The sequence below is a fragment of the Mastomys coucha genome, chromosome X (genome assembly GCF_008632895.1).
Source record: "Mastomys coucha isolate ucsf_1 chromosome X, UCSF_Mcou_1, whole genome shotgun sequence".
Classification (NCBI taxonomy): Eukaryota; Metazoa; Chordata; class Mammalia; order Rodentia; family Muridae; genus Mastomys; species Mastomys coucha.
The window spans coordinates 100,981,220-101,005,420 of NC_045030.1; the positions used below are offsets into that span (position 1 = coordinate 100,981,220).

At 39.1% G+C, this 24,201-nt stretch overlaps 1 protein-coding gene across 1 annotated transcript in view; it reads left to right on the plus strand.

The window, feature by feature from the left end:
- Positions 1–24,201, plus strand: part of Kif4a (kinesin family member 4A) — a 99,485-nt gene that overhangs the window by 22,770 nt on the left and 52,514 nt on the right. The window contains exons 6-8 of the mRNA XM_031368811.1: positions 17,045–17,161; positions 18,010–18,185; positions 22,787–22,848. Coding sequence (XP_031224671.1) covers positions 17,045–17,161; positions 18,010–18,185; positions 22,787–22,848 — 355 coding nt within the window. The remainder of the gene's footprint in view (positions 1–17,044; positions 17,162–18,009; positions 18,186–22,786; positions 22,849–24,201) is intronic.

Here is a 24,201-nt window from a genome sequence, read left to right on the forward strand (position 1 = left end):
AAGCAGATCACATACTTCTAATATACAATGGCATATTACCATTCCAAAAAGATAAGAAAGAGAGCATAGTGAAGAACTATTGAACCAAAGCAAGACTGAAAACCATAAGAGCAAACTTAAAATCTTACGTTTCTGCCTGATGTCAAAGTACTCTTCAGATCTTCAACTCCTTTCAACTGTGTTGATTATAATACATTTCTCACTCTTGGGCTGGTTCCATGCCCTGTTAACAGCTCTCCTTGGCAGGCATCCCACAACTCTGGCATCTCCAACATCTCAGGGTCTCCAAGGTAATCCAGGGTTCGCCTTCACAGCTTCACATAATGGCCTCGCTGGGCCATTGCTTTGCTTTGTAGTGCTGACAACTGAACCCATAACTTTGCACATGTAGACAAGTACTATACTACTGAGCTGGGTTCCTCAGTTCAGCATAATGTTTTTAAGCCTTATGTATATTCTTGTCTCTTTGTATTGCTGAATAATGTTCTAGCATTTAGCCTTTGATTAGACAATGATTTGACTTCCATTAACTTTTTGAATTGTTTCAAATTTTAGCTATTATGAATAATGCTGTTCAGAGCATTTTTGTGCCTGCCCTTTTGTGAACATGTTTTAATTTCATACTTAGGAATATAAGAAGGTAAATATGTGCTTATATTGATTAGCAGTTCTCTAATATACTTGGTATCATATCTCCAGTTATGAGAGTTCCCACTTGTTCCTGTCTTCATAATTCAGATTGCTTCATACATTGTAATAGGTGTCAAACCATATATTCTCTACTTTTTTCCTACACATTTGAGAGACTGGCTGACTAGCTTTGTGTTTTTATTTATTTATTTATTTGTTTGTTTGTTTATTTTTGGTTTTTCGAGACAGGGTATCTCTGTATAGCCCTGGCTATCCTGGAACTCACTCTGTAGACCAGGCTGGCCTCGAACTCAGAAATCTGCCTGCCTCTGCCTCCCAAGTGCTGGGATTAAAGGCATGTGCCACCACCGCCAAGCTTATGTTTTTATTTTTATACTTTCACTTTGTACTTGGGTTGTTGGCTTGTGTACTCCTTGTATGGACTTTCAGGTTGATATTAAGTTTGCCTCTTGTCTTTCCCCTTTAGAAAGCTTTATGAGCATGTATAAAAGTGCTCTGGATGGTGTGGTGACTCCCCTAGATATGTAAAGCAGTTTTAATGGTGATTAATATGTGACCAGTCTTGTCTCATGCGTATCCTATGTACTTTCTCTCTGATAGCATTTTGATGAGGTAGGCAGATTTGGGGCAGTAAGTAGATGGATAATACTAAATGAATCCCAGATACCTTGTTTCATTTCAGTGTATATATGTAAAAAATAAGAACTCTTTTTAAAAGACTCTTGCCTAAAATGACTCGATTAAATTGTCTTGGATTTTATTTGAATAAGAATATAAATAAGACGCACACTTTGTTGCTATTTGATAGGCCCTTGGTTTTCTTTTCTGTTTGAGACAGGGTCTCCCTGTTAAGCCCAGGCTGGCCTTGAACTCATGTTCCTACTTACCGTCCCTGTTACCAAAATCTGAGGTTACAGTTGTGAGGTAACATCCTGATTCCTAAATCTTTTAAAATCTGTAGATAGCTCCTCCACCCCTTCTTTCCCCTCACATTCTTGGGAACTTATTGGTTGAAGAATTCAGGCTGTCCTATAGAATCCCCAGTCTGAATCTCATTGATTGTATGTACTGGGGGGGGCAGTGCTTACTTTTGCCTTGTCTTTGACCTACTACTTTTACTTACCTCATTTGTAAAAAAATATTTTCTGAGAGATACACTGATTAAACAAATTCATAGTTAGAAACTAGCAGAAGTCCTAGTAACTGGTAGCCTCATTGTAACTATTAATTTCTTTTTCTATGCTTTTATTTGTGTCTAATAAAGTGGTATCTAATAAAGGGACAAAGTACACTATAATATTTCTGTACTTTGTCAGCTAAATTAACACTGTGGGGAGTTTGGTAGGTGCTTGTTAGCATTTGAAGTCATTTTGAGTGTGGAAGATGGCCTTACGGGTGTGTAGCTTCTTCCAGTGGAATTATGTCAGTTTCTATCCTCAAAGATAAGTCTTTCTCCTCTATTAGAAGGAATCACTTTCTACCTTTTGTGAAATATGCAAGTTGCTATACTCCTCCATAATTCTTGCAGAGAAGGTGGATATAGCCCATCAGAATATTGCTACATGCTGTATTACTGAGAGTGAAGAAAGTAGGCATATCTAAGTGGCTGGTTTGATTTTTGAGGCAAAGAAAGTAATGAAAAACCCCCACAGCTGAGTACTAGATGAAGTGAAAGGCCCTAAGATCTGAAAGAAAGGCAGGAATGAAGCACAGCCATATGTCACATAACTATGACTATCCACAGTGGGCCACATGCCCAACTTTGGTTCCAGAAGATTGTATTTCCTAGAGGTATTGTGGTCATCTCAGTTTATGTGAGTGTGATGTTTACAACAACAGTCAAATTACTTAGTGTGCTTTTTCTTGCAATGCCCCTACAGTCAAGTAACTAGTAGAAAGGAGAGCACAGAGGAAACACTTCGGTGTTGGATTTGGAGTATGTCAGATTTGGAATACATATTAGAAAAAGTCCAGGAAGAGGTAGTAAATTCTGGATAAGATATTAGATACATCTAGGCTAGAGACATATACTCGAAAACTATGCAACTAGATAATGAGAAAACAACACTATATAATAGTGAGGTACACTTACATTTTAAGGCTAAGAGTAGTCAAATAAAGACATTGAGGAGCCAGAGAGATTGGTATGATACATAGATACCCAGGTATGGGTTTCTATACAAAAGGGATTGTCCCTTGGGTGGCAAATGCTTCATTGTACTACATAAGGAAAGCTGAGAAAAGGATAGATTTTTTTCCACTGAGGTTTTCAAGGGTTTTTGCCAAAGCAGTCAAAGGAATTAGGTCAGGTTACATTGGATTAAGGGACAAATTTAACTGTAAGTGTGGGTTGTCACATTTGTCCTTTTCATTAATTTCTCTATTCTTGTACTTTTTAGCAACATGTACTGATATTCTGCCAATTTCTAAACTTAACATAAATGGCTTCATTATGTATGTGTGTTCTGTAACTATTTTCTTCAACATTATGTTCTTGAAATTCATCCATTTGGTAATATATTTCTGTTCCAATACAATTTTTATTAATTATACTCTTGAGTTTTCTTGATATGAAATGGGTAAAAAGAAAATTACCTCTGCCAATATTTATTGGTATTATTTCTCTTGCCTTTTTTATGAGTAAGAAGGATGTTGAAGAATATACCCTGGGTTTATGAAGTTGTTTTTCTCATGGGAATCTAGCTCCCAAATTAAATTGGAATTGTTTTAATATTTTATTATTTGGGATGATAAATGGTATTGTTTTTGGCAAATAGTAGCTAATTGTTTTAGTTCTTTCTCTTAAGAGTTTTTTTAGATACTAAGTTATCTTTTTCCTTCTACTTAGAAAAAAACCAAAAGTTGTGGTTTAGTATATTGCTTCTACTCTCTGGCTGTTTAGTTCCTTGGGTGTATAATTTTCCTTTATTCACTGAGGCTCAAGCATGCGGCTGCTATGCCGTGGCAGCCATCTACATGGAAAGGGCGCAATGCTTTCTTCCCATGATCCAACGCTTAGTAATAGCCATGCCATTGATCAGCCTGGAGGAGGCATCAGAAATGAGCAGTCTTCAGCATGTCTCAGGCTACACTCGTGACTGGCCCAGCAGCTACTTGGAAGAAGAGTTATAGATTTGGGAATATAGGGCATGTGGCATACCTTCAATTTTCTATCTTTCCCCAAAATACAAAATTTTAAAATAGATGCTCTCTTATTCCCAAAAAGGCACAGCACGAGATTATTCCTTTTCTTCTACTAAGTGAAATTGTTGTCTCGTGGGTTGAATATACTTTTATGTTTATAGACCTTTTTCATTCCTTGTTGAATTGCCTTCTCTAGGTATTCTTCTTCCTTCAGTTAGTAAGTACATTTCCCTTTACAGTTATCTCCGTTTTTTGTTTAGATTTTTGGCTATTTAAGCAACTGCCAGGTAGATTACAAATACATTACAGGAAGTTATTAGCAAGTGTGTTAGTCCACTGAAGTATTACTCTGCTCATATGAAAGTGCCCCATGATACTTGTACCGTTTTAGTGAATGTTTACGAAGTGGATACACATAAGGAGCACCCAGATGAAGAAACAGTGTTAGAAGCATCCCAGACGTTCCTTTTGTGCTCTCTCCTATTCTTCTTAAAGGGGAACTGCAACCCAAACCTCTAGTCCAACATTAATTTTTCAGTAGGGACTCCTTTGCACTTAGTATAAACTCACCAAAGAAAATACAGTATGCCCAGCCTAGTTTGAATTTCTACAAGTAGAACTGCTTATGTGCATATATGACAAACTATTCCAAACTGTGTTTTCAAACATTGCCCAACTTTTTTGATTCTGTGTGTGAGTGCCCGTGTGCATGTGTGTGTGTGTGTGTGTGTGTGTGTGTGTGTGTGTGTAAGACAGAGGTCAGTGTCTCTGGAGTCATTCCTTTGGTGTTGTCCACTGTGATTTTTAAGACAGTATCTGTCACTGGGGCCTAGGGTTTACCATTTAGCATTAGCTTTCTGGCCTGTCTCCACCTCCATAGAGTTGGGATTGTGAGCCTGCCTTTTTATGTGAATGCTGGGGATTGAACTTAGGTTTCCATACTTGAAAAATAATCTCTTTACTAACTAAGCTGTCCTCAACCTCTTGTCAGAATTTATTAAATGTTGTTTGTTGTTTGTGTGTGCATGTGTGTGCACGTATGTATGTATGTATTATGTATGTATGTATGTATTTTTTAATGTTTGAGTGCTCTATATACATGTACATGTGCCAGAAGAGGGCACCTGATCTCATTATAGATGGTTGTGAGCCACCATGTGGTCACTGAGAGTTGAACTCAGGAGCTGTGGAAGAGTAGCCAGTGCTCTTAACACTGAGCCATCTCTCTAGCCCCCCATGTCAGAACTTTTAATTTTTGCCAGTTGAGTAGGGATGAAGTTACATTTCATTGTAGTTTTAATTGTCATCCCCAATGACTATGGGGTTCATTATCCTCTCATATTTTTATTGGCTACTCATCTAAAACTCACAGCAATCCTCCTGCCTCAGCCTCCCAAGAACTGGCATGAGCCACCACACCAAGCCTTCCTTATAATATTTCTAAAGAATGGTCCTTTATATGTTATTCATATAATTACATTCATTGGAACTCTTCCACTCCTGTATGGTGTGCATGTGTCTTCTCTTCACACTCATTCTAGGGATGGAGCCAAGGCCTCACACATGTAACTAGTCAAGCTACATCCCTAACCTTCACTTTCTTCATTCGTGTATATGCTGTTTTCTTCTGTATTTAAGAAATTCAGTACTCCAAGGTCTTGAAGACATTGTATATTATTAGTGAGAGTTTCACAGTTTATCTTTCACAGTTCAGTCTCTTATCTACCTAGGATGTTTATGTACAAGGTATGATAGATCTAGTTTTTCCATATAAATAAATATCCATTTGTCCTAAAACTATTTTAAGAAATTTCTTTTCTCACTGAGAAGCAGCTACTTCTTTTATATGTATGGATATGTGTATATCAAGTACCCAAATATTTCTGGGTGTTCTATAATATGAAAATTAGGATGGTGTGATGCCATGTACTCCAATAGTTGGAAGGCTGAGGCTGAAAGATTACATGGGTTTAGGAGTTTGAGGTCATCGTGGGCAATGGAGCTATTTTACCTCAAAAATAAATAAGTAGGTAACTAAGTAAACCTGGGGAGATGGCTCAGTGGGCAAAGTACATGGGCATCAGTGTGAGGGCCTGAGTGTAAAAACCAGGCATGGCAGCATTTCTCTTTAATTCCGGGGTTGAGAGCTTAGAAGGTAGAATCCCAGCAGCTAGCTGTCCATCCAGTCTAACCAATCTAGTTTCAGTTTCAGGGAGACACCCTTTCTCAAAAATAAGGTGGTAAGAAATAGAAGGAGACACCTAACAACCTTACACATATGCATAGGTGGATCATATACAAATACCACACACACAAATAAAGCATTTAAATAAATTAATAAATATTAAATATTCTAAGTTTATATACATGGGCTAGAGAGGTGGCTCAGCTAAGAGCCTGGTTGCTTTTTCAGAGGACCTAGGCTTGATCCTCAGTACCCACATTGGCAGCTCAAAGCCATCCATAACATCAGTACTAGGGCGTTTAACACTCTTCTGGCCTCGTCAGGCACTTCACTACATGGTACACAGACATACATGCAGGCAAGGCATCCTTACATACAAAATTTAAATTAAGAATATTAAATCTACATATTATTTCCATGCTTATTTGTGGCTTTAATACTTCTCGGGTTTTCCTTGTGGAAGTTTTATCTATCTTTTCTATTCCTAGGTGAGTTTCTGTGATGCTAAGGTATAAATTCAGAGCCTGTGCATGCTTTGCAAGAGCTATACCACTAAAGCAACCTTTGGGTTTTGTTTGGGTTTTGGTTTTTGTTTTTGATCATTGTTGCTGCTGGTGTTTTTTTTTTTTCGGTTGTTGTTTTGTTTTGTTTTGTTTGCAACAGTTTTGTTAAGTCTAGTAGGGCTACCTACTCCATCTTGGGTTACTTAACAAAGGGCACCAGATCACATTATAGATGGTTATGATCCACCATGTGATTGCTTGGAATTTGGAGTCAGGGCCTCTGGAAGAGCAGCCAGCACTCTCAACTAACTGCTAAGCCATCTCTCCTGCCTGAAGTCTTTGTTTTTTTTTTTTAATTTTATTTTTGATTCTGCATGTTAATAGGATTCAGTGACATATTTCCATATATGGATACATCATGTAACAATCAAATCCAACCTCTTTTTATCTATACTTCCAACGCTTTCCAATATATTTTAATCACTATTCTTTATTGGAATCAAAATTTCTAACTTCTATATGAAAGAGCATTCATTATATCTTTCTATGACTGACTTCATTTAAAATAATGTCCTCTACTTCTGTCCACTTTGCTTCAAAAGACAAGTCTTCATTCTTTATTGCTAAATAACATTCGGCTGTGTGTATATGTGCCAAATTACCTTCAGTCATCTGTTGAACATTTAAGCTGATTGCTAGGTTCTCTCTCTAGGTTAGTGCAACAATAAATGTAAGTGCAGATGGATCGCCCTTTGGTGTTCTTTTGTTCTTTTGATTTTAGTCTCAAGTTTGGAAGAGCTAAACAGTATAATTGATCTATCTTTAGTTCAGCTAGTGTCCATGCCAACCTTTCTGTCCGTTGACACATCAACCAAATCTTTTTTTTTTAAGATTTATTTATTTATTTTATTTATGTGAGTACACTGTAGCTGTCTTCAGACACACCAGAAGGGGGCATCAGATTCCATTACAGATGGTTGTGAGCCACCATGTGGTTCCTGGGATTTGAACTCAGGACCTCTGGAAGAGCAGTCAGTGCTCTTAACCACTGAGCCATCTCTCCAGTCCCCCAAATCTTTTTTATAATAATGTTTTTATTGTTTAAGAATTTCATACAGTGTATTTTTATCATATTCTTTCCCCTTCCTTACCACCTTCCAGATCCTCCTTTACCTAGCCACCCAGCCAGCCAGCTTCATGTGTTCCTAGCCCCACTCTTCTCTCTGTACGGGGCCTGCCCAGGAGTGGAATCAGTATGCTTGGTGTCACACCGTAAAAGAAAACTGACTTTCCCACCAGAAATCAAATACCAGTAGCTCCCCAAGATGGGTGGGACTTTGCATCTGCTTCCTGTCCATGCTGAGGTTTTGTCTCCGTTGAGCTGGCACAGGTCTTGTTCATACTACCTACCACAAGTGCTGTGAGTTCATGTGTGCATCTTCCCTTTTTCCTTACTGTTATCTACCATCTGTGGCTCTTACCATCTTTCCATTCCCTTGTTCCCATCCTCATTCTTGTAGATCCCTGAGGGGAGGGCTGTGATATAGATGATCATTAGGGCTGAGCACTCCACAGTCTCTCATTCTCTGCATGTTGACAGTTGGAGCTCTGTGTTAATCACCATCTACTACTGCAAGAAGAAGCTTCCAATGAGGGTTGAGATGCTGATCTATGGGTAATAGTCATTAGGAGTTGTTTTAATGCTATAACTCATCCCCCTTTTTAAAATTCTCTTGATTTGTAAAGTTTTACTATTGTCATTCTTTTTTTAACTCATGATTCCTTTTCTTCTTGCTGTTCCATTAGATTAATTATTGTACTCAGTATGATCTCCCCAATTAGGAATGAGTGTCCACCACCTGCTGTTAGCTCTTCCTTAGCACTGTTGTGGAGATGCACCCATTTCCATTCTGTCCCTGTTGTCTCTGTCCCTTGTCTCTGCCAAGTTTATATCATCGTCCTGTACATCATCTGACTGACCATTAAAAGGTACTCCATTCCAGATACCATAGCTAGATCAACATCTTAAAATGCCACTTTGTTTGTGATACCTGTTCCCAAATAGAAACTGAAAGAACATGTCCTACTTATAGAATAAACTCTACACTGCCACTTTTTCTTTCAGGCCTTTTGTCCCCAAGCCCTCACCTAGCTTTCCAACCTACACTATCTACTCAAGCTATGCGGCCCCCACATTTTCAGTTTCTGCTGGTTGTTGTGTACTTTTACCACAGCTCTTTCTTCCTCTTGCACAGAATACCATGTGTGCCTACCCCTACACCACCCTCACAATCAGAATTTCTAGGCCTTTCATTAAAACTTAATTTGACTTGAAGGTTTGCACATTCCATTTTAAAAATGATTTCATATGCTTTTTTCTTTTGGTCTTAAAATTCTATAGTGCTAGGCTACTGTGTTGTTACTCTCTGGCCCCTGTGCATTTTCAGTCCTACAACCAACTAGAGTATTCTAGCCAAATCCATTAACTTATGTTGTCATCTATAACATATCACTATCCAAATAGTTGTGTTGATTCAGATGGTAGTGCCATTACACCTAAGTGATCTCTGCTGGTCCCCCTGGCCCCAGCTCCCCATTGCCTTCATAAACCTGGCTCCATCAAGCGCACCCATGCTCCCGACTGTGTCTGTCTGTTGTGGTTATAAGGATAGAATGTGGGTGTTTGCATGGGTTAGGGAAGCCTCTAGCTCTGAATGGTATGTCCAGCCTTGTGCTTTTCACATTTTGCTCACTGCTGATCTTTCTACTTTTAACATAGAGGCATGTTAAAGTTTCCTATATTTTTAAAATAAAGCATTTATCCTCATTTCATAATTGGCTCACTTCTCTTCCCCATTCACTCTCCACATTTGACACTTCTCCAACTTTTTCCCTTAAAACTGTGATTTCTGAGATCTGCCAATGTTCCAAGCAACTGAATCCGTTAGATTCTTTTTGGTCCTCCTTTTTTAGTGACTGCAGTATTTAGAGCGTATTACTTCTGGACTTCCCTCTCCCAAGTTCTGCTCATTTTTGTAAAGACTCTGCCTCTTCTCTTCCTATATACCCTAACCTGAAATAGCCTGTGTTTGGTTTTCTCTTTTCTTTCTCTTCTTGTTAAAGCCTATCATCTTCATATCCCTCTCAAAATGATCTCAACTACTCAGATGCTCATAACTCCTACTTCAGTACTACCATTGCTATCACTGAGACCACACTCTATACCTCATTATACCTATAATTGTAGTTGCCTGTGAGGAAATCTCATAGATGTTCCTTAGGCAGCTCTTATCCCATCTAAAGACGAATCACTACTTACCCTTTAACAGTATTTTAAATCCGCTCCATCACCAACATCCACCCAGTCACCCAATCATGAAGACAAGGCATCTTGGCTAAGGTCACCAACATTAACTCCTGAGAACATCCCCTATTCCAGATCTCTTGGACTTCCTAGAGATTCTCCACTCCACCCCCAACCCCTGCCAGTTGCATATTCCCATTCATTCTCCTAGCCCTTGGCCCTCTCTCCTTTCTCTCCCCACACCTGATCCTGAATTCCCTCCCCATCCCCTCTCCCACTCAGTTTCTTCCCTCCATCTGCTTCCTACAACTATTTTATACCCCTTCTAAGTAAGATTCAAGCATCCTCACTTGGGCCTTCCTTGTTTAGCTTCTTTGGGTCTGTAGATTGTACCATGCATATCCTGTACTTTGTGGCTAATGTCCACTTATAAGAGAGTACATACCATGCATGTCCTTTTGGGTCTGAGTTACCTGACTCAGGATAATCTTTTCTAGTTCTATCCATTAGCTTGCAAAATTCATGATGTCCCCATTTTTAATAGCTGAGTAGTATTCCATTGTGTAAATGAACCATATTTTCTCTATCCATTCTTCAGCTGAGGGACATCTGGGCTTTTCCAGCTTCTGGATTTTATGAATAAAGCTGCTATGAACATAATAGAGCATTTTTAAAGTAAAAATAAATTATTTTTCAAAACTCATGTGTCTTTGGGTTTGTGCACGTGAGTACAGTTTCCCCCAGAGACTAGAGGAGGGCTTTGACTCCTCTGAAGTTGAGGTTATAGGCATTTGTGAGCTGTCTGACTTGAGTGCTGGGGACTGAACTTGGGTCCTCTGCAAGAGCAGAATGTGCTCTAAATCTTTGAGCCATCTCTCTAGCTCCAAAACAAATAATTTTTTTAAAAATATGAATGAAGAGAGAATGAGTACACATGGGCAGGTATGTGTGAGGCCTGTGATGGACATTGGGTGTGTACCCTGATTATCTTGGTTTGCTTGCTTGCTTTTCAACAGAATCTCTCATGAAACACGAAGCTCATTGATTCAGCTAGGCTAGCTAGCCTGTGCTCTTCAGGGATCAACTATCTGCTCTTGCTGAAGTTCCTGATATTTGTCCATGCTCCTTGATCTCCTGAATCCAGATTTCTATCATTTCAGTTCTAGAATCAGTTGTTCCTTCTCTAGTAACTTAAAAGCAAAAGCAACCATTTCTCTAATCAATCATAGTTCCTTCTTGAATAGTCATCAGAGTAGATAAAAGATTTCAGTCTCATATGACTTAGCAAATATGTAGATTATCCAAGGTTCTCCACCCATTTAACAAGAATTACTTGTATATGGCTCTCAACAGATGACATTTTATTTATTATTATAGTCCCATGATTTAAGGAAAGGATTGTTCCTATTTTATGGACAAACGAAAGGTTGAAATTGTTGCTAAGTGACTGAGGCTATCAGGGACTCATTTTCTCTTGAGTGGTTACCTCTGTAAGGTTTTTTGCTTGTGATAGTGATGTTATTGTTGTTGTTTTTGTTGTTTTAAAATTGCACGTATCTCAGGCTGGCTTTGAACTTGTTATATACCCAAAGGTTACTTTAAATTCTTACTCTCCTGCCACTACCTTCTTCTAGTGCTGAGGTTACAGGTATGTACCACCATAAGATTTATGCAGCCCTGAATGTAGAATTCTGGACTTCCTGTAGTGCCTGCTAGACAGGCACTCTACCAACTAAGCTACATCCCAGTCCCTTATGTAAGTTTTAAAGTCTATTTTGGTAACAGATTATCCCCGACCTGTGGGATCTAGTTATTCCGTGGGTTTTGAGGGGAACTAAACCTGGAATAGAATGGGTGACAAAAGGAGAGGGAGGCCTTGCAGATCTTTTGTCAAAGCCTCGTTTTAATAATGCCCAATGGCATTATATATACGTTAGAGAAAAAGGAAATGAGGAGGGGATGAGGGGAATCCAGCTGGAACAAAGGAGGAGAGGGGAACATCTGGGCGGATGTTTGATGGGGAGTTGTCTCTGTGAAGATCAGCTCCAGGCACCTCTCAGCAGATGTCACGTAGGCGGGCAGGGTTACAGCAAGAAGCACAAGACTGAAGTCACATAGGCAAATGACCGCAGCTTCAAGGTCAGCAATGTCTGGTAGCTAGGTATGAAGCAGGCAGAAGAGCAGTAGAGCCCTCCCTGTTGAGGTATTTTGGTATTTCCTGCTAATTCTCTGGGTCTTGCTGGAGGCAGGCACTGGTTCCGTCCTAGCTAATGTCCTGGAGTGAAGGAAACCTTTTCTGACTATTGTGGACTGTCCTAAGGAATGTGTTTGACCTTTATTGCTGGCTCTGAGGAAAACCTGTCTAGCAAGGCAGAATACTTGAGAGAAATACCAAACTAAGGACAGCTTGGTATTAGGATCCCGGTTCTCAAGCCTCTTGACTCTGGGGTGCCAAGCCAGAGAGTGCTCAGAGAGTGCTTTTGGTTTCCAACAACAGATCATTCCATTCCTTCTTGATTGGTGAACACCATAATATACTATTACTTAACACTTAAGTCTTTCCTCAAAACTTATTCATCCAGTCTACCTGCCTTATATCCATACATAGTTTTCCTTTAGTGTTAACCAGGATTTCTCAGCTATGATGCTATCGACAATTTAAACTAAATAACTTTAGAGGTGTGTCTTATTGTAGGATGCACGACAGCATTCTTAGTATTCTTAGATGCATTCTTAGATGCAAGAAGTACATGTACAGCTCTCACGCCAAGTTGTGACAAAAACTATCTCCAGATATTATCAACTGTCCAGTAGCGAACAAAGTTGCTTAGTAGAGAATGACTGTATAGAGAGCTACTTCATTTCCCTCCTGCACAGGCTTTTCCCTACCATGAATGTACGCTTCTCATTCAGCACTGATACCTACTGTAATGTGCCTCTGTGCTAACTTTGAAATTGTATTTCTGTTTTTAATGTTAAAATTTTCTCCTTTTTTTTGCCTTAATGAATAAGAACTCAGTGGTACTGGATATTATTCTCAACTTATTGCTTAGTCTGTTTTCAGTCTTACAGAGTTTTAAAAGAACCTCTGGATTCTTTTAATAATTTTATCTGGGCAGGTTTTTTTTAACCATCCTTAATCTGAACATTTAAAACATTTATTTATTTTATATGTTTGGCTGTTTTGTCTGTATGTATATTATGCGCACCATGCATTTGACCAGAAGAGAGTGTCTGTTCCCTTGGGGTTAGGGTTAGGGTTAGGGTTTTAAAACCTACGTGAACTCACTGGAGTTACAGACAATTATGAGTCACAGCATCGGTGCTGAGAACCAAACCCAGGTCCTTCAAGAGCAACAGTACTCTTAACTTTGGACCACCTTTGCTAAGAACTTGCCATTTTAATTTCTTTTTGTTTCATTTTTCAAAACGGGTTTGTGTGTGTGTGTGTGTGTGTGTGTGTGTGTGTGTGTGTGTGTGTGTGTGTGTGTGTGTGTGTGTGTGTGTGTGTAGTTCTGGCTGTCCCGGAACTAAGAGATCCCCCTGCCTCTGCCTCCCAAGTATGTGTTAACACCACAAGCTTCCTTTTAATGTCTTAATGACAGAAGATGAAGTAGAAAGCAGAGGGCTAATATGGGGCTTAGTACCTCCATGCAGACTTGATGCATCTCGCAGATGCTTCCTGAGTGAAGTAAAGTGCTCTGCAGACTGCTATATTTTCCAATTGGCAATAAAAAGAAAAGAAAGGGACCTATTGCTTAGGAATACTGATTTGATATAGAAGGGGGACATTTAAAAATGTATATATAGATTGAAAAGAGGGAATTAGTGGGAAAAATGAAATGATGGTCTATGAATGGGGAAATAAATCAAAACATCTGGGACTCAAAGAAGACAAAGGAACTAGCTATAAGGACAGAGACAAAGGTCAGAGCCTAGATAATAAAGGGTGGAAAGACAAAGGAATAAGTAACAGCAAAGTAAAGACCATAAGGTAGAGAGGAGAAAGGTTAGGGACCCTCTGTGTTAACATTATGTCCATAAAAGTTTTTGATGAAGTCTATTTCATCAAAAGAAGTAGAGAGTGAAGGTAGCTTTGTAATACTGAAAATAATAAATGTTTAGAATACCTGCCCTGCGAGTTACATTAGACAAACAAAAGCATCAATTGACCACAGGTTCAACGAAGGCCAATAGCATGGTTGTAATGGTGTCAGCCCGTTTCGTTATGTTATTCCTTCAGACAGAAAGACACAGACCCCCTCTATGGAGCTGGGTAGGTAAGACACTTTCCTAGCATGTGTAAGGATCTGAGGAGAAAAATAAGCCCTATTGTAGGAATGGCAGGTTATAGGTGCATTGAGTCCTTGGGAACACAAAACTGAAATGATTCTGTTCAAATAGGCAGTTTAATGCCCCCAAGAACTAATCTTTCTTTTTCTTACACTCCAGATTTTATTCCCCTCCTTGTCTACCCTGTGACTGTTCCACATCCCATACCTACTCCCAGTCCCCCTGTCTCCACGAGGATGTCCCTACACCCCAACCCACCTGACCTCTAAACTCCCTGGGACCTCCAGTCTCTTGAGGGTCCTTTGCCTTACAGAAGCTTTCCTGTTTCATGAGGTCCCCATTTACCAGTTCTTGATCTTACAGCATGAGCCATTGGAGTTCTGTTTAAGAAAATTCCCACTGTGCCAATGAGTTCAAGGCTCTTTCCCACTTTTTCTTCTATTAGATTGAGTGTATCTAGTTTTATGTTGGGGTCCTTTGTGCCAGGTGGCAAATATGAGTCTGTTTTCAGTTTTCTACATACAGACAGCCAGTTAGACCAGCACCAAGCTAATGTTGAGATATTAGACAATGTCAAATTGATAGTCACAAGAAGGGAGAAAATAGGGTCCATGAAAGATGCAGTCAGTGGGGAGTTTGGAGCTTTTCATTGTAAACAGGGCATCTGAGAGAGCTGGCTTGGAGAAAGAAAGCTATCTTTTGGCTTGAAGTTTCAGAGGATTCTGTCCAATGTCTTTTAGCCCTTCACTGAGTTTGTGGTGAGATTGAATACCATTATGGAGAGGACTAATGGTACGAGCCTGTTTAGCTCATCTCTGGAAAGCAGAGTCAACAGAACAAGAGAAGGTCAAGTTATACTCTTCAAAACAATGCTTCTAGAGACCTACTTCTTTGAGTTTTAAAATCTCCTAATACTGTATTCAACTGAGAACTCATCAATGGCTCTAGTGATCCAGTCAGCTCTCAAGAGCACTATCAACTGTGGAAGAAGTCTTCAATATGCAGCCTTTGAGAAGATTTTATAACCAGACTACCATAGGCTCATGTAAATATTCGTTTCAGGTTGTAAAGGACTCCAAAGCATGGCTAAGTATAGAGTAGCACTGACAGTAAGGATACAAGTTCTAACAGTTCATCTGTACTTCTTTCACAAAATACCTTAGGGTGGCTAATCGTCAACAGTAGAAATTAGGTTTTTACTCAGAGATCAAAGAATTCCAAAGTGATAGCACCATCAGAATTGGTGTTTGATGAAGTTGTCTGTGCCCTCACATGGCAGAAAAACAAAAGGGTGTAGCTACTTCTGCTGAACCCAAAAGGGTTGAGACATTGTGGCCTATAATACCATACCCTTAATCTCTTTGGGGGTTTTGTTTTGTCTTTTCTTTTTCTCTTTTTTAAATATTTATTTTATTTATATTGAATATACTATAGCTGTTTCCAGACACCAGAAGAGGGTGTCAGATCCCATTACCAGTGATTATGAGCCACCATATAGTTGCTGGGATTTGAACTCAGGACCTTTGAAAGAGCAGTCAGTGCCCTTAACAACTTAGCCATCTCCCCAGCCCAACATTGGTGTTTTTTTATATTTCCTAGAACTGAGGATCAAACCCAGGGCTTTACATTTGCTAGGCATGCACTCTACCACTGAGCTAAATCCCCAACCCCTTGTCTTGTCTTTTCTTCTCTCACTCTTCCTCCTTCCCTCTCTCCATTCCTTCCTCCCTTCTTTCCCTCTCTCTCTCTTTCTCTCTTTCTTTCTTTCTTTCTTTCTTTCTTTCTTTCTTTCTTTCTTTCTTTCTTTCTTTCTTCCTTTCTTCCTTTGAGCTAAGTCTATATAGCCCTGGCTCTGCTGTGTGTAGACCAGGCTTCCCTAGAACTCAGAGATTCTCCTGTCTCTTCCAGTGGAGTTTTAGGATTAAAGGTGTGTACCACAACTGAGCCATACCCCTACCTCTTAATAATTTTGGAGATCAAATCTCAGCATAAATTTTGAAGAAGACAGAAACATTTAAGCTAAAGTAGCATTTGTCTCATATTTAATTTTCTTTTCTGTATTGTAGCTCATATAATTCCTACCACAACCCAACAAAGTAGATTTGCCTCATTTTACAGAGGAAGTTATCCGTGTGCCCATGACATTGACAGAACCAGGATTGGCAATGTAGGTCTGCATGACACCAAAGCCCCTGGATTCAAGCAGTATCCCATAAAGCCTTTGCACTGTAAATGTAACAGTGGAATAAGTCAAATACTTTAGAGAGACCTCAAAGATTTTAGCCGTGTTTGAATTAATTTAAAAAGTCAATCTCAGTATGCTGAGGTAGAGAGATTGCCATGAGTGGGGGCCAGCCTGGGCTACAGAGGGAGGCTCCGTTTCAAAAGAAAAGTCGATAATAAAGTAGAAAAGTAGTCTACCTTTTTAATGCAACAAGAAGTATAATTGATATTCCAGTGTGGTTTGAAAAGCATAGGATTTGGCTGAAATTCTCAAGTGGAATGTTATGCCTACCACTTACTATATGTATGTAGGCAAGCCACCTAACTCCTGTACTACTTTCCTTACCTGTAGAGAGAGAGAGTGGTGGTGAAAATAATGGTTATAAGGTTACTAGAATAGTTAAATACTTGTTTTCACAGTGCTAGTTTAAGAACTGTGCTAATGGATGCATAAGCTAATAACTGTATATGATGTTTGCCATAGTGATTGTTATCTGCGTCTGCTTTGTTTCTATGAGAAAGAATAAGTACAATGGGCTCACTTGTACAAACCCAACATTTGGACCTTTGTCCCTTGAACTTTACTTAAGCACCACTCTCAGCAAGATGAATAGAATCAATACCTTAGTATTGATGGCAATATTTCTATGAAGGTCTTTGCTTATCTTTCTCAGAAAAAAAATGCAGATATTTGTTAGATGTTTTCCAAAACAGTTTTTGAATTTTGTTTCCTGCTATTAGGTATTAATATTAACCGAGGCCTTCTGTGCTTGGGAAATGTAATCAGTGCTCTTGGAGATGACAAAAAGGGTAACTTTGTGCCCTACAGAGATTCCAAACTGACTCGACTGCTTCAAGGTAAGCCTTAAAAGATGCCTCTAAAATGAGAAAGAGTAGCTTGGAATGATAGTGTTGAGAAAGCAAAAGTGAAACAGGCAACAAGCTAATGGGCTGTCACATTCACTCTGAATTGATAAGTAGGTGAAATAGCTACTGGCAATCAGGTCTCAGATAGTGGGGAAATGTCTTCACAGATGGCTCTGAGAGCCAAGAAATCCGTACTTAGGACTTTGCACCTGAAAGTAAACTTGGTATCTGTTTCTGTAATTGACAATATGCTAAGAAGAATTCTTTGGAGAGTTAAAATCTACATAGAGGAATCATCCTAGAAATATTTAATCCAAATCATCCTAGGAATATTTAATCCCAATAGCCTAACTTACATGGACCAGGCCTGTTTGTTTTAAATGTGATTAACTGATGAACTCATAGTTTCTCTTATGTACAATGATATTTAAAATAGGCTTCTAAAAACTTTATCATTTTACACATCTGAAATTTTACTATTTTTATATTGAAACAAATTTAAAGATGGCCCATATTCATAAGTATATATGTAGCACAAATTGCAATCAGTGGGCTATAAAAAAGAAAAACAGATGAAATTAGGAGAGGTAGAGAGTGGTTCTGAGAGGAGTGTGGTGAATAGAATCAAAATATATGCATATATGAAATTCTCAAATAATAATTAGAATTGTTTTAAAAGTTAAAAGCTTGATAGTCCTGAAAACTGAAATCAAGACCAAGTCAAAAGCATCACTACAAATTTTTTCTTTCCTCTTTGAATTGAATCTGCCCAAATAGCAGCCATTGCTTGTGTCCCACTTGTTTAATTTGATTTTTCTTCATTATCCCTTCTTTTTCAGATTCTCTAGGAGGCAATAGCCATACTCTTATGATTGCCTGTGTGAGTCCTGCTGATTCCAATCTAGAGGAAACATTAAATACCCTTCGCTATGCTGACAGAGCCAGAAAAATCAAGAACAAACCTATTATTAATATTGATCCCCAGGCAGCTGAACTAAATCATCTTAAACAACAGGTATAAGATTTTATAGGCAAGTTACAAATATGTGAATGGAATGATATAGCGCCTATTTCTTTGTTCTATTTTTACTTTTAAAATAAATCCTAATACCGTGTTTGTTATCCATTTAAGATTGTGGATGCCATTGGGGATTTTACTGATAAAAGAGTAAAGTGTAGAAGATGAAGCAAGAAACCTTTACAGGAGCCAAATCCTGATGTTTCTTAATATGTTCTTTCAAAGATCTTGGAACTGGAAAGTACTGAGAACTACAGATTTTAAGAGTGATGAAGTGTGGTTGAGGGAAATCTGTTTTCTGTGCACTTGTCCAGAAAACACATGAAAGGTGGCCATGACTAAAAAGAAGCAAATAAGCCAGGTTTTGTATTAAACCGGGTGAGAACTCTGGCCTGAATTTAAAACAGTAGCAATAAGGATGAAGGAAAGGTAACACAGAAGACAGGGAGAAAGAGGAAAGTAGAGTTTATAGGCTTTGCTTAGTTGCAGAGTTAGTGTAGGAGAAGAAGGTCTGGTGGGGGAGCCAAGTTTGATCTTCAAGTTTCTTACTTGGATTACTGAATGAGTGTCATATTGACCAAGGAATGCAGATGGAAACCCAGAGTCACACATGAAAACAGAAATGATATATTTAGTTTGGGCCATTGAATCTGAAAGACATGTGGGAAATGTAAGTAGAAAGAACACAAATCCAGGTGGCTGCATGGGCTGAATGTAGAGGGCACATCTTGAAAACACTGGCACTTATGGAATAGGAAAGGAGAGGCAGATAAGAATAGATAGGAGAAAAAAAAAAACTAATATCACCACCAAAGCCAAGGAAAGATCATTTCAAGGACTGTTGGCATAAGTATAAATTTACAAAGAAATATTAAGTTGGAAAGTATCCGTTGTTTGTTTGTTTGTTTGTTTGTTTTTTGTTTTTGTTTTTTTTTTTTTCAATCTACAGGGAAGCTGTTGGCAATGACTGTGAGGTCAGGAAAGTGCTAAGAGCCAGTCATGGGATGATAAATAGAATAGTAAATAAGTGAATGGCTTTTTGTCCAAGGAGGCAAAATGAGAAAAGGCAATGGTCCAGGTAATCAAGGACAAAGAAATATAAGTTTGCATTTTAAATGTGCGAGTGCCTTGAGTAACTAAAAGAAAGAACTAATCAGAAGAGACTAAAACAGAACAGGGACTAAAGGCAGATCATCTTCTAATTGCAAGCAGATGGGTAATAGGATATGGAGAGGGGTTAAAGAGACCACACGGGACTTAAATCACTCAACAGAAATGGAGAGGTAGCTAACTCCATGTAAATGTGTGGCCATGTAAACATGACTGTAGAGCAGTTCAGTCCTAGGATAGGAACTGAGAAGGTAGGAATTGTATTGATGTGGGAAGTTTTGAGGGTTTCTGCTTGCTTGCTTGCTTGCTTGCTTGCTTTGGTTTTCTTTTAGACAGAGACTCATGTAGCACAGATTGCCCTTGGACTACTTATGTCATTGAAGATCTCTTGCTTCTGTCTCCTTGTTGCTGGGACTAGATGTTCAGGTGTTGATCTAGGATTTTTATTTCTTTGTTTTTGTGTTCTGTTTTGCTTTGTTTTGAGACAGGGTCTTACTGCGTAGCCCTGACTGGCATGGACTGATTATGTAGACTAAGCTAGCTTCAGATTTACAGACATCAGTCTGCCTCTGCCTCTGGAGTGTTAAGATTAAAGGTGCACATCTCCGTACACAGCCCTATTAATGCAAGTTTAAAAGCATCAAGTTTTCCTGCATGCTAGAGAATAGAGGACTTAATTTCCACTTGGAAGTCTATTTCCCAACTGTCCAGTACTCACTCCTCCATCTTTTCCTCCACAGTGATGATAACTGTATAGTTAATCCCTTTTCCCTTTTTCTTTTTTGTGGTCAGTGTAGAGAGTAATAGTAATCATTTGCCTGTTGGGTCTTTTAGTCACTTCCTATATTCACTTATTTATTCATTCCAACAGTAAATATTTATCTAATGTTTATGTGACCAAAATCATACTAAGATATCTCGTTGAGCAAAACAACAGTTTCTGCCTTCATGGAGTTTATTGTCTGGCATGAGAGATAATATTTAAATAATCAGATAATGAGATATCACAGACTGGGATAGTTTGGTATAGTATACTGTGCGAGAATATAGTAGGGTCTTCTGTTATACATCTAGCCTGAAAGTTTTCCCCTGATATAGCAGTGTTTGAACTGAGATGTGAGGGCTTTATGTAGTAATAAACTACAGGAAATAAGGAAGAGTTCTAGGGAGAAAAAACAGCATTCATAGCAGAGTAACCTATAAGGAACATTGACACTATAGTCAGATTAATCAGGTTCAAGGCCAAGCTCTCTATCTTACTGTGTGCTTTGTAAAAGGTCTTTGTGCCTCCATTTCCCTGCCTACATGACGGAAATGATAGCACGTGCTTCCTAGTGTATTATAGATATTAAATAAATTGTTACATTTGAAGAGCTGAAAGGGGTACCAGTGTGGCTACTGTGTAGAAAGCAAGGAAAGAGTATTACTGTGTGGGGCTAAAGGAAAGCTGAGATCTGATCTAATAGAAAGTTGTTTTGAGGTAGGTGGTAACACTGATGGTTGACATTGCTAAAAGATTGCTAGAAGATAATCCAACTTATGAAGTGAATTAAAGAGGTCCAAGAATGTGTGGATCCCATTTAACAAGGCACCATAGTCCAAGTGAAACTTGGTACTGAAGACTTGAACTTAGGATGATAGAAGTAGTGATAGGGAAACATTCTTGCCCTTGCCTCTCACCATCTGGTTATCTCTGATGTTGGCTGGTCTTGCTGTCTCTGACTGTGGCTTGTCCCTCCTGCAAGCCTGTGTGTCAGCACTCCTGGGAGACCAGTTCTCTCCCGAAGGAATTTGGGTATGGAAAACTGTGGCACATGGTCAGCTCCGGGGTGCAGAATGAAACCAGTAGTATCTTGTCCCTGGCTGTTCCTTGGTTCCTATGTCCTGATGGCTCTGGGAGGGTCCCTCTTGGGCCAGGAATTTGAACAGAAGTGGTGGTCTTTCCTGTGTTCACAGGTGTGTCGGCGCTCCTGGAAGGCCAACTCTCTCCTGGCAGTATGTGGGTATGGGGCACTATGGTACGGGATCAGCTCCGGGCACAGACAGAAGCTGGAAGGCTCCTGTCCCAGGCCCCTCCTCGGTTGCTGTGTCCTGAAAGTACTGGGCGGGTCCCTCTGAGCAGCAATGGTGGTCTTATCTGTGCTCACAAGCTTGTCCGAACCCCTGGGAGGCTAGCTCTCTCCAGGCACTATTTAGATATGGAGTTCTGTGGCCCAGGACCAGCTGCAGGTGCAGATGGAAACCCATGATAGGGAAACGTAATCAGCAAATAAGGGGATGAGGGTATGGCCCCCAGGTTTGGGCACATAGAACTAGATATTCACTGACCTGGAATTACTGGCAGAGGACCGAATCTGAGGATAGTAGGCAATGAAATGGACAATCAGGTCAATTATAAAGTTTAAAATTAAGAAAGATAAGAGTTAAGATAAACTTAGAAGGCACAAATTTCTGTATGGTAATTGAAAGAGTAGATGAAAATTGAGAATATAAGGAAATAGTATAGATGATAATGATCTTCGGGAGACGTGGCCATTTATAGGATAAGTGAAACAAAGATGAACCAAGAAATAGCAATCAGAAACATTGAAGGAAAATTAGAAAGTATAGTATTTGGTGAGCCAGATGCTACCAGTCGATAAAGTAGAATGAACGGTGGAAAATACCTATAATAATCTGGGCAAGCATCATATTGAAACAGGTTAATGAGAAATGAATAAAAAGAAATAAAGATTACTGGTGTGAACATTTTCCTCGAGCTTTAGAAGAGAGAACAATGGGGCAAACGTGAATATATTTTAACAGGAAGGAGATGATAGAAGGAGAAGTTGAAGGTGTAGCAGAGAAAAGAGGCAGTAAAGAGTGAGGCTCCCAAGCATTAATACAGAGACCAGCCCCAGGCACTGGGAGAGGATGTTTCCACATAAGCTCTAAGGCACTTAACTATACCTGACAACTTTTGTGTTGTTGGTCTTATATTATTTCCTTCTCCTTCTCATTTTAGGTTATTCTTCAACTACATGCAGACTTAAGAATAGAGGCCATATTATATTTATATTATATTTCTGTTATATTGCATATCCCAGTGCTTTGATTTTTAAAAGTGGGTACTTAATGAAAACTCATTATGATACTAAGATAGATTAAAAAACACAGCTCATCATCTTCTACATAGCAGTTGTTCATGTAATGCTTATCTTTTTATCATTGATTCATTAACCCTGATGTATTCTGTAATGCTTAAGATGTACTTAAGGTTTCAGAGGCATTGAGTAAAATTACCCTATTGCTAATTGTAGTGACTTCATTACAAAGAGATGAGTAGCATTTTGCCAGTTGAGGTTGACAGTCTTGACTATGTTTTCTGGTCTGGCTTAAAACTCACTGTGTAGCCTCAAATTTTTAATCCTCTTTAGATGTGTGTACCATGCCTGGTGATAAGTAGCTTTTGATTGTAACGAGCTGATTATTTTCATTGCTTCTCTCAGGTCCAACAGCTGCAGGTCTTGTTGCTACAAGCCCATGGAGGCACCTTGCCTGGAAATATAAAGTAAGTCATAGGTTAATTTTAAAGGAGTATTCTTTTAGAGGCTGTTTTGCCTGGTGGCCGTTTTCCTCTGATAGCCTATACTTTGTCGAGCCATTTGATGTCCAGGAATTGATCTTGCTGTCCTTGCTGATTAGCTAGTTATCCTTTAAGTAACCTAGTGTAATGGACAGAATATGGATTCTAGACTCAGAAATGTATTAATTAGAATGTTCCTGTGAAGAAGAGCTGTCTCTATCATCTACTTATTTATTTGACTACTTAGTTATATGCATAGATGCATGAATATCTATTTTACTCTTGAGTTAACATCCAACATTGTCATTTGGTTTATTTCATTGTTTATTCTGAGCTCCTTCAGGTTGATTCTTACTTTCTTTAACAAGTCCTCAGGAGTGTGAGGATTTTCACAAGATGTTACAAATGATTCTCCTTGCACCCAGGCTGAAATTCGCCATTTCTCCAAGGAGCTTTGGTTTCTTGCATTGGAAAATGTTGTTTAGAAACCAAGATCTGTGTGGTTTCTCTGACTCTGCTCACTGTCGCTGAGGGCCTTGTTGGTGGGTAGAACTCAGAAGTTCCTGCACGTGGAATAACCTACACATTCACTCAGCTACATTTTTGTATCTATCTGTATATTTTAAAACACAGTTTCCTACTGATAATTCTTGATTTTATTCCAATACTATGGGATTTACTGTATCTTTTACATCTTAAATTTAATTGTACCCTAAATATGCCTGTGTTTTTTTTTAAGTCCAGAAAAGCTAAATATGTGACTAAACTGACTTTTCCTTCTCAGCTCCACCCATTTCTTCCAACTCTACGAAGCTAAGGATGTTCCTAGTAACAAATTTATAGTACATCTTGAGCCCAGCAGGGAATGCTGTCTTCAGTCCTTCACTGGGATCAATATCTCACCCAGCCATATTCCTGGGAGCAATGATCTAGACTCCTCCCTTCCCACACCAATGAAATGGTGTAGGTCTCTGAACTTAACTGTTTCTAGGTTGAGTTCACCAAGCCAGCCCAAGTGCTAGATTCTGAATCCACTGTCCCAACTAGGCTGGCTCTCCCAATTCCCACCCACACCTCATGCACCTGTGTGTTACACACATAGAGCTCAGGCTATAAGGAAGGAAGAAGGGAGCTTAGGTAGCATGCCACAGAAAAGAAGACATTTATCATTTCTTCCCCCAACTCACTTTATTTGCAATCTGAGTATCTATGTATTCCATTCTGATACACACATAAAGCAGTGTCAGAAACTATCTTAGTTAGGGTTATTAACTAAAACTAATACTATAATGAAAGCAATTTGGGAAGGAGTTTATTTGCTTTATAATTGTACACTGT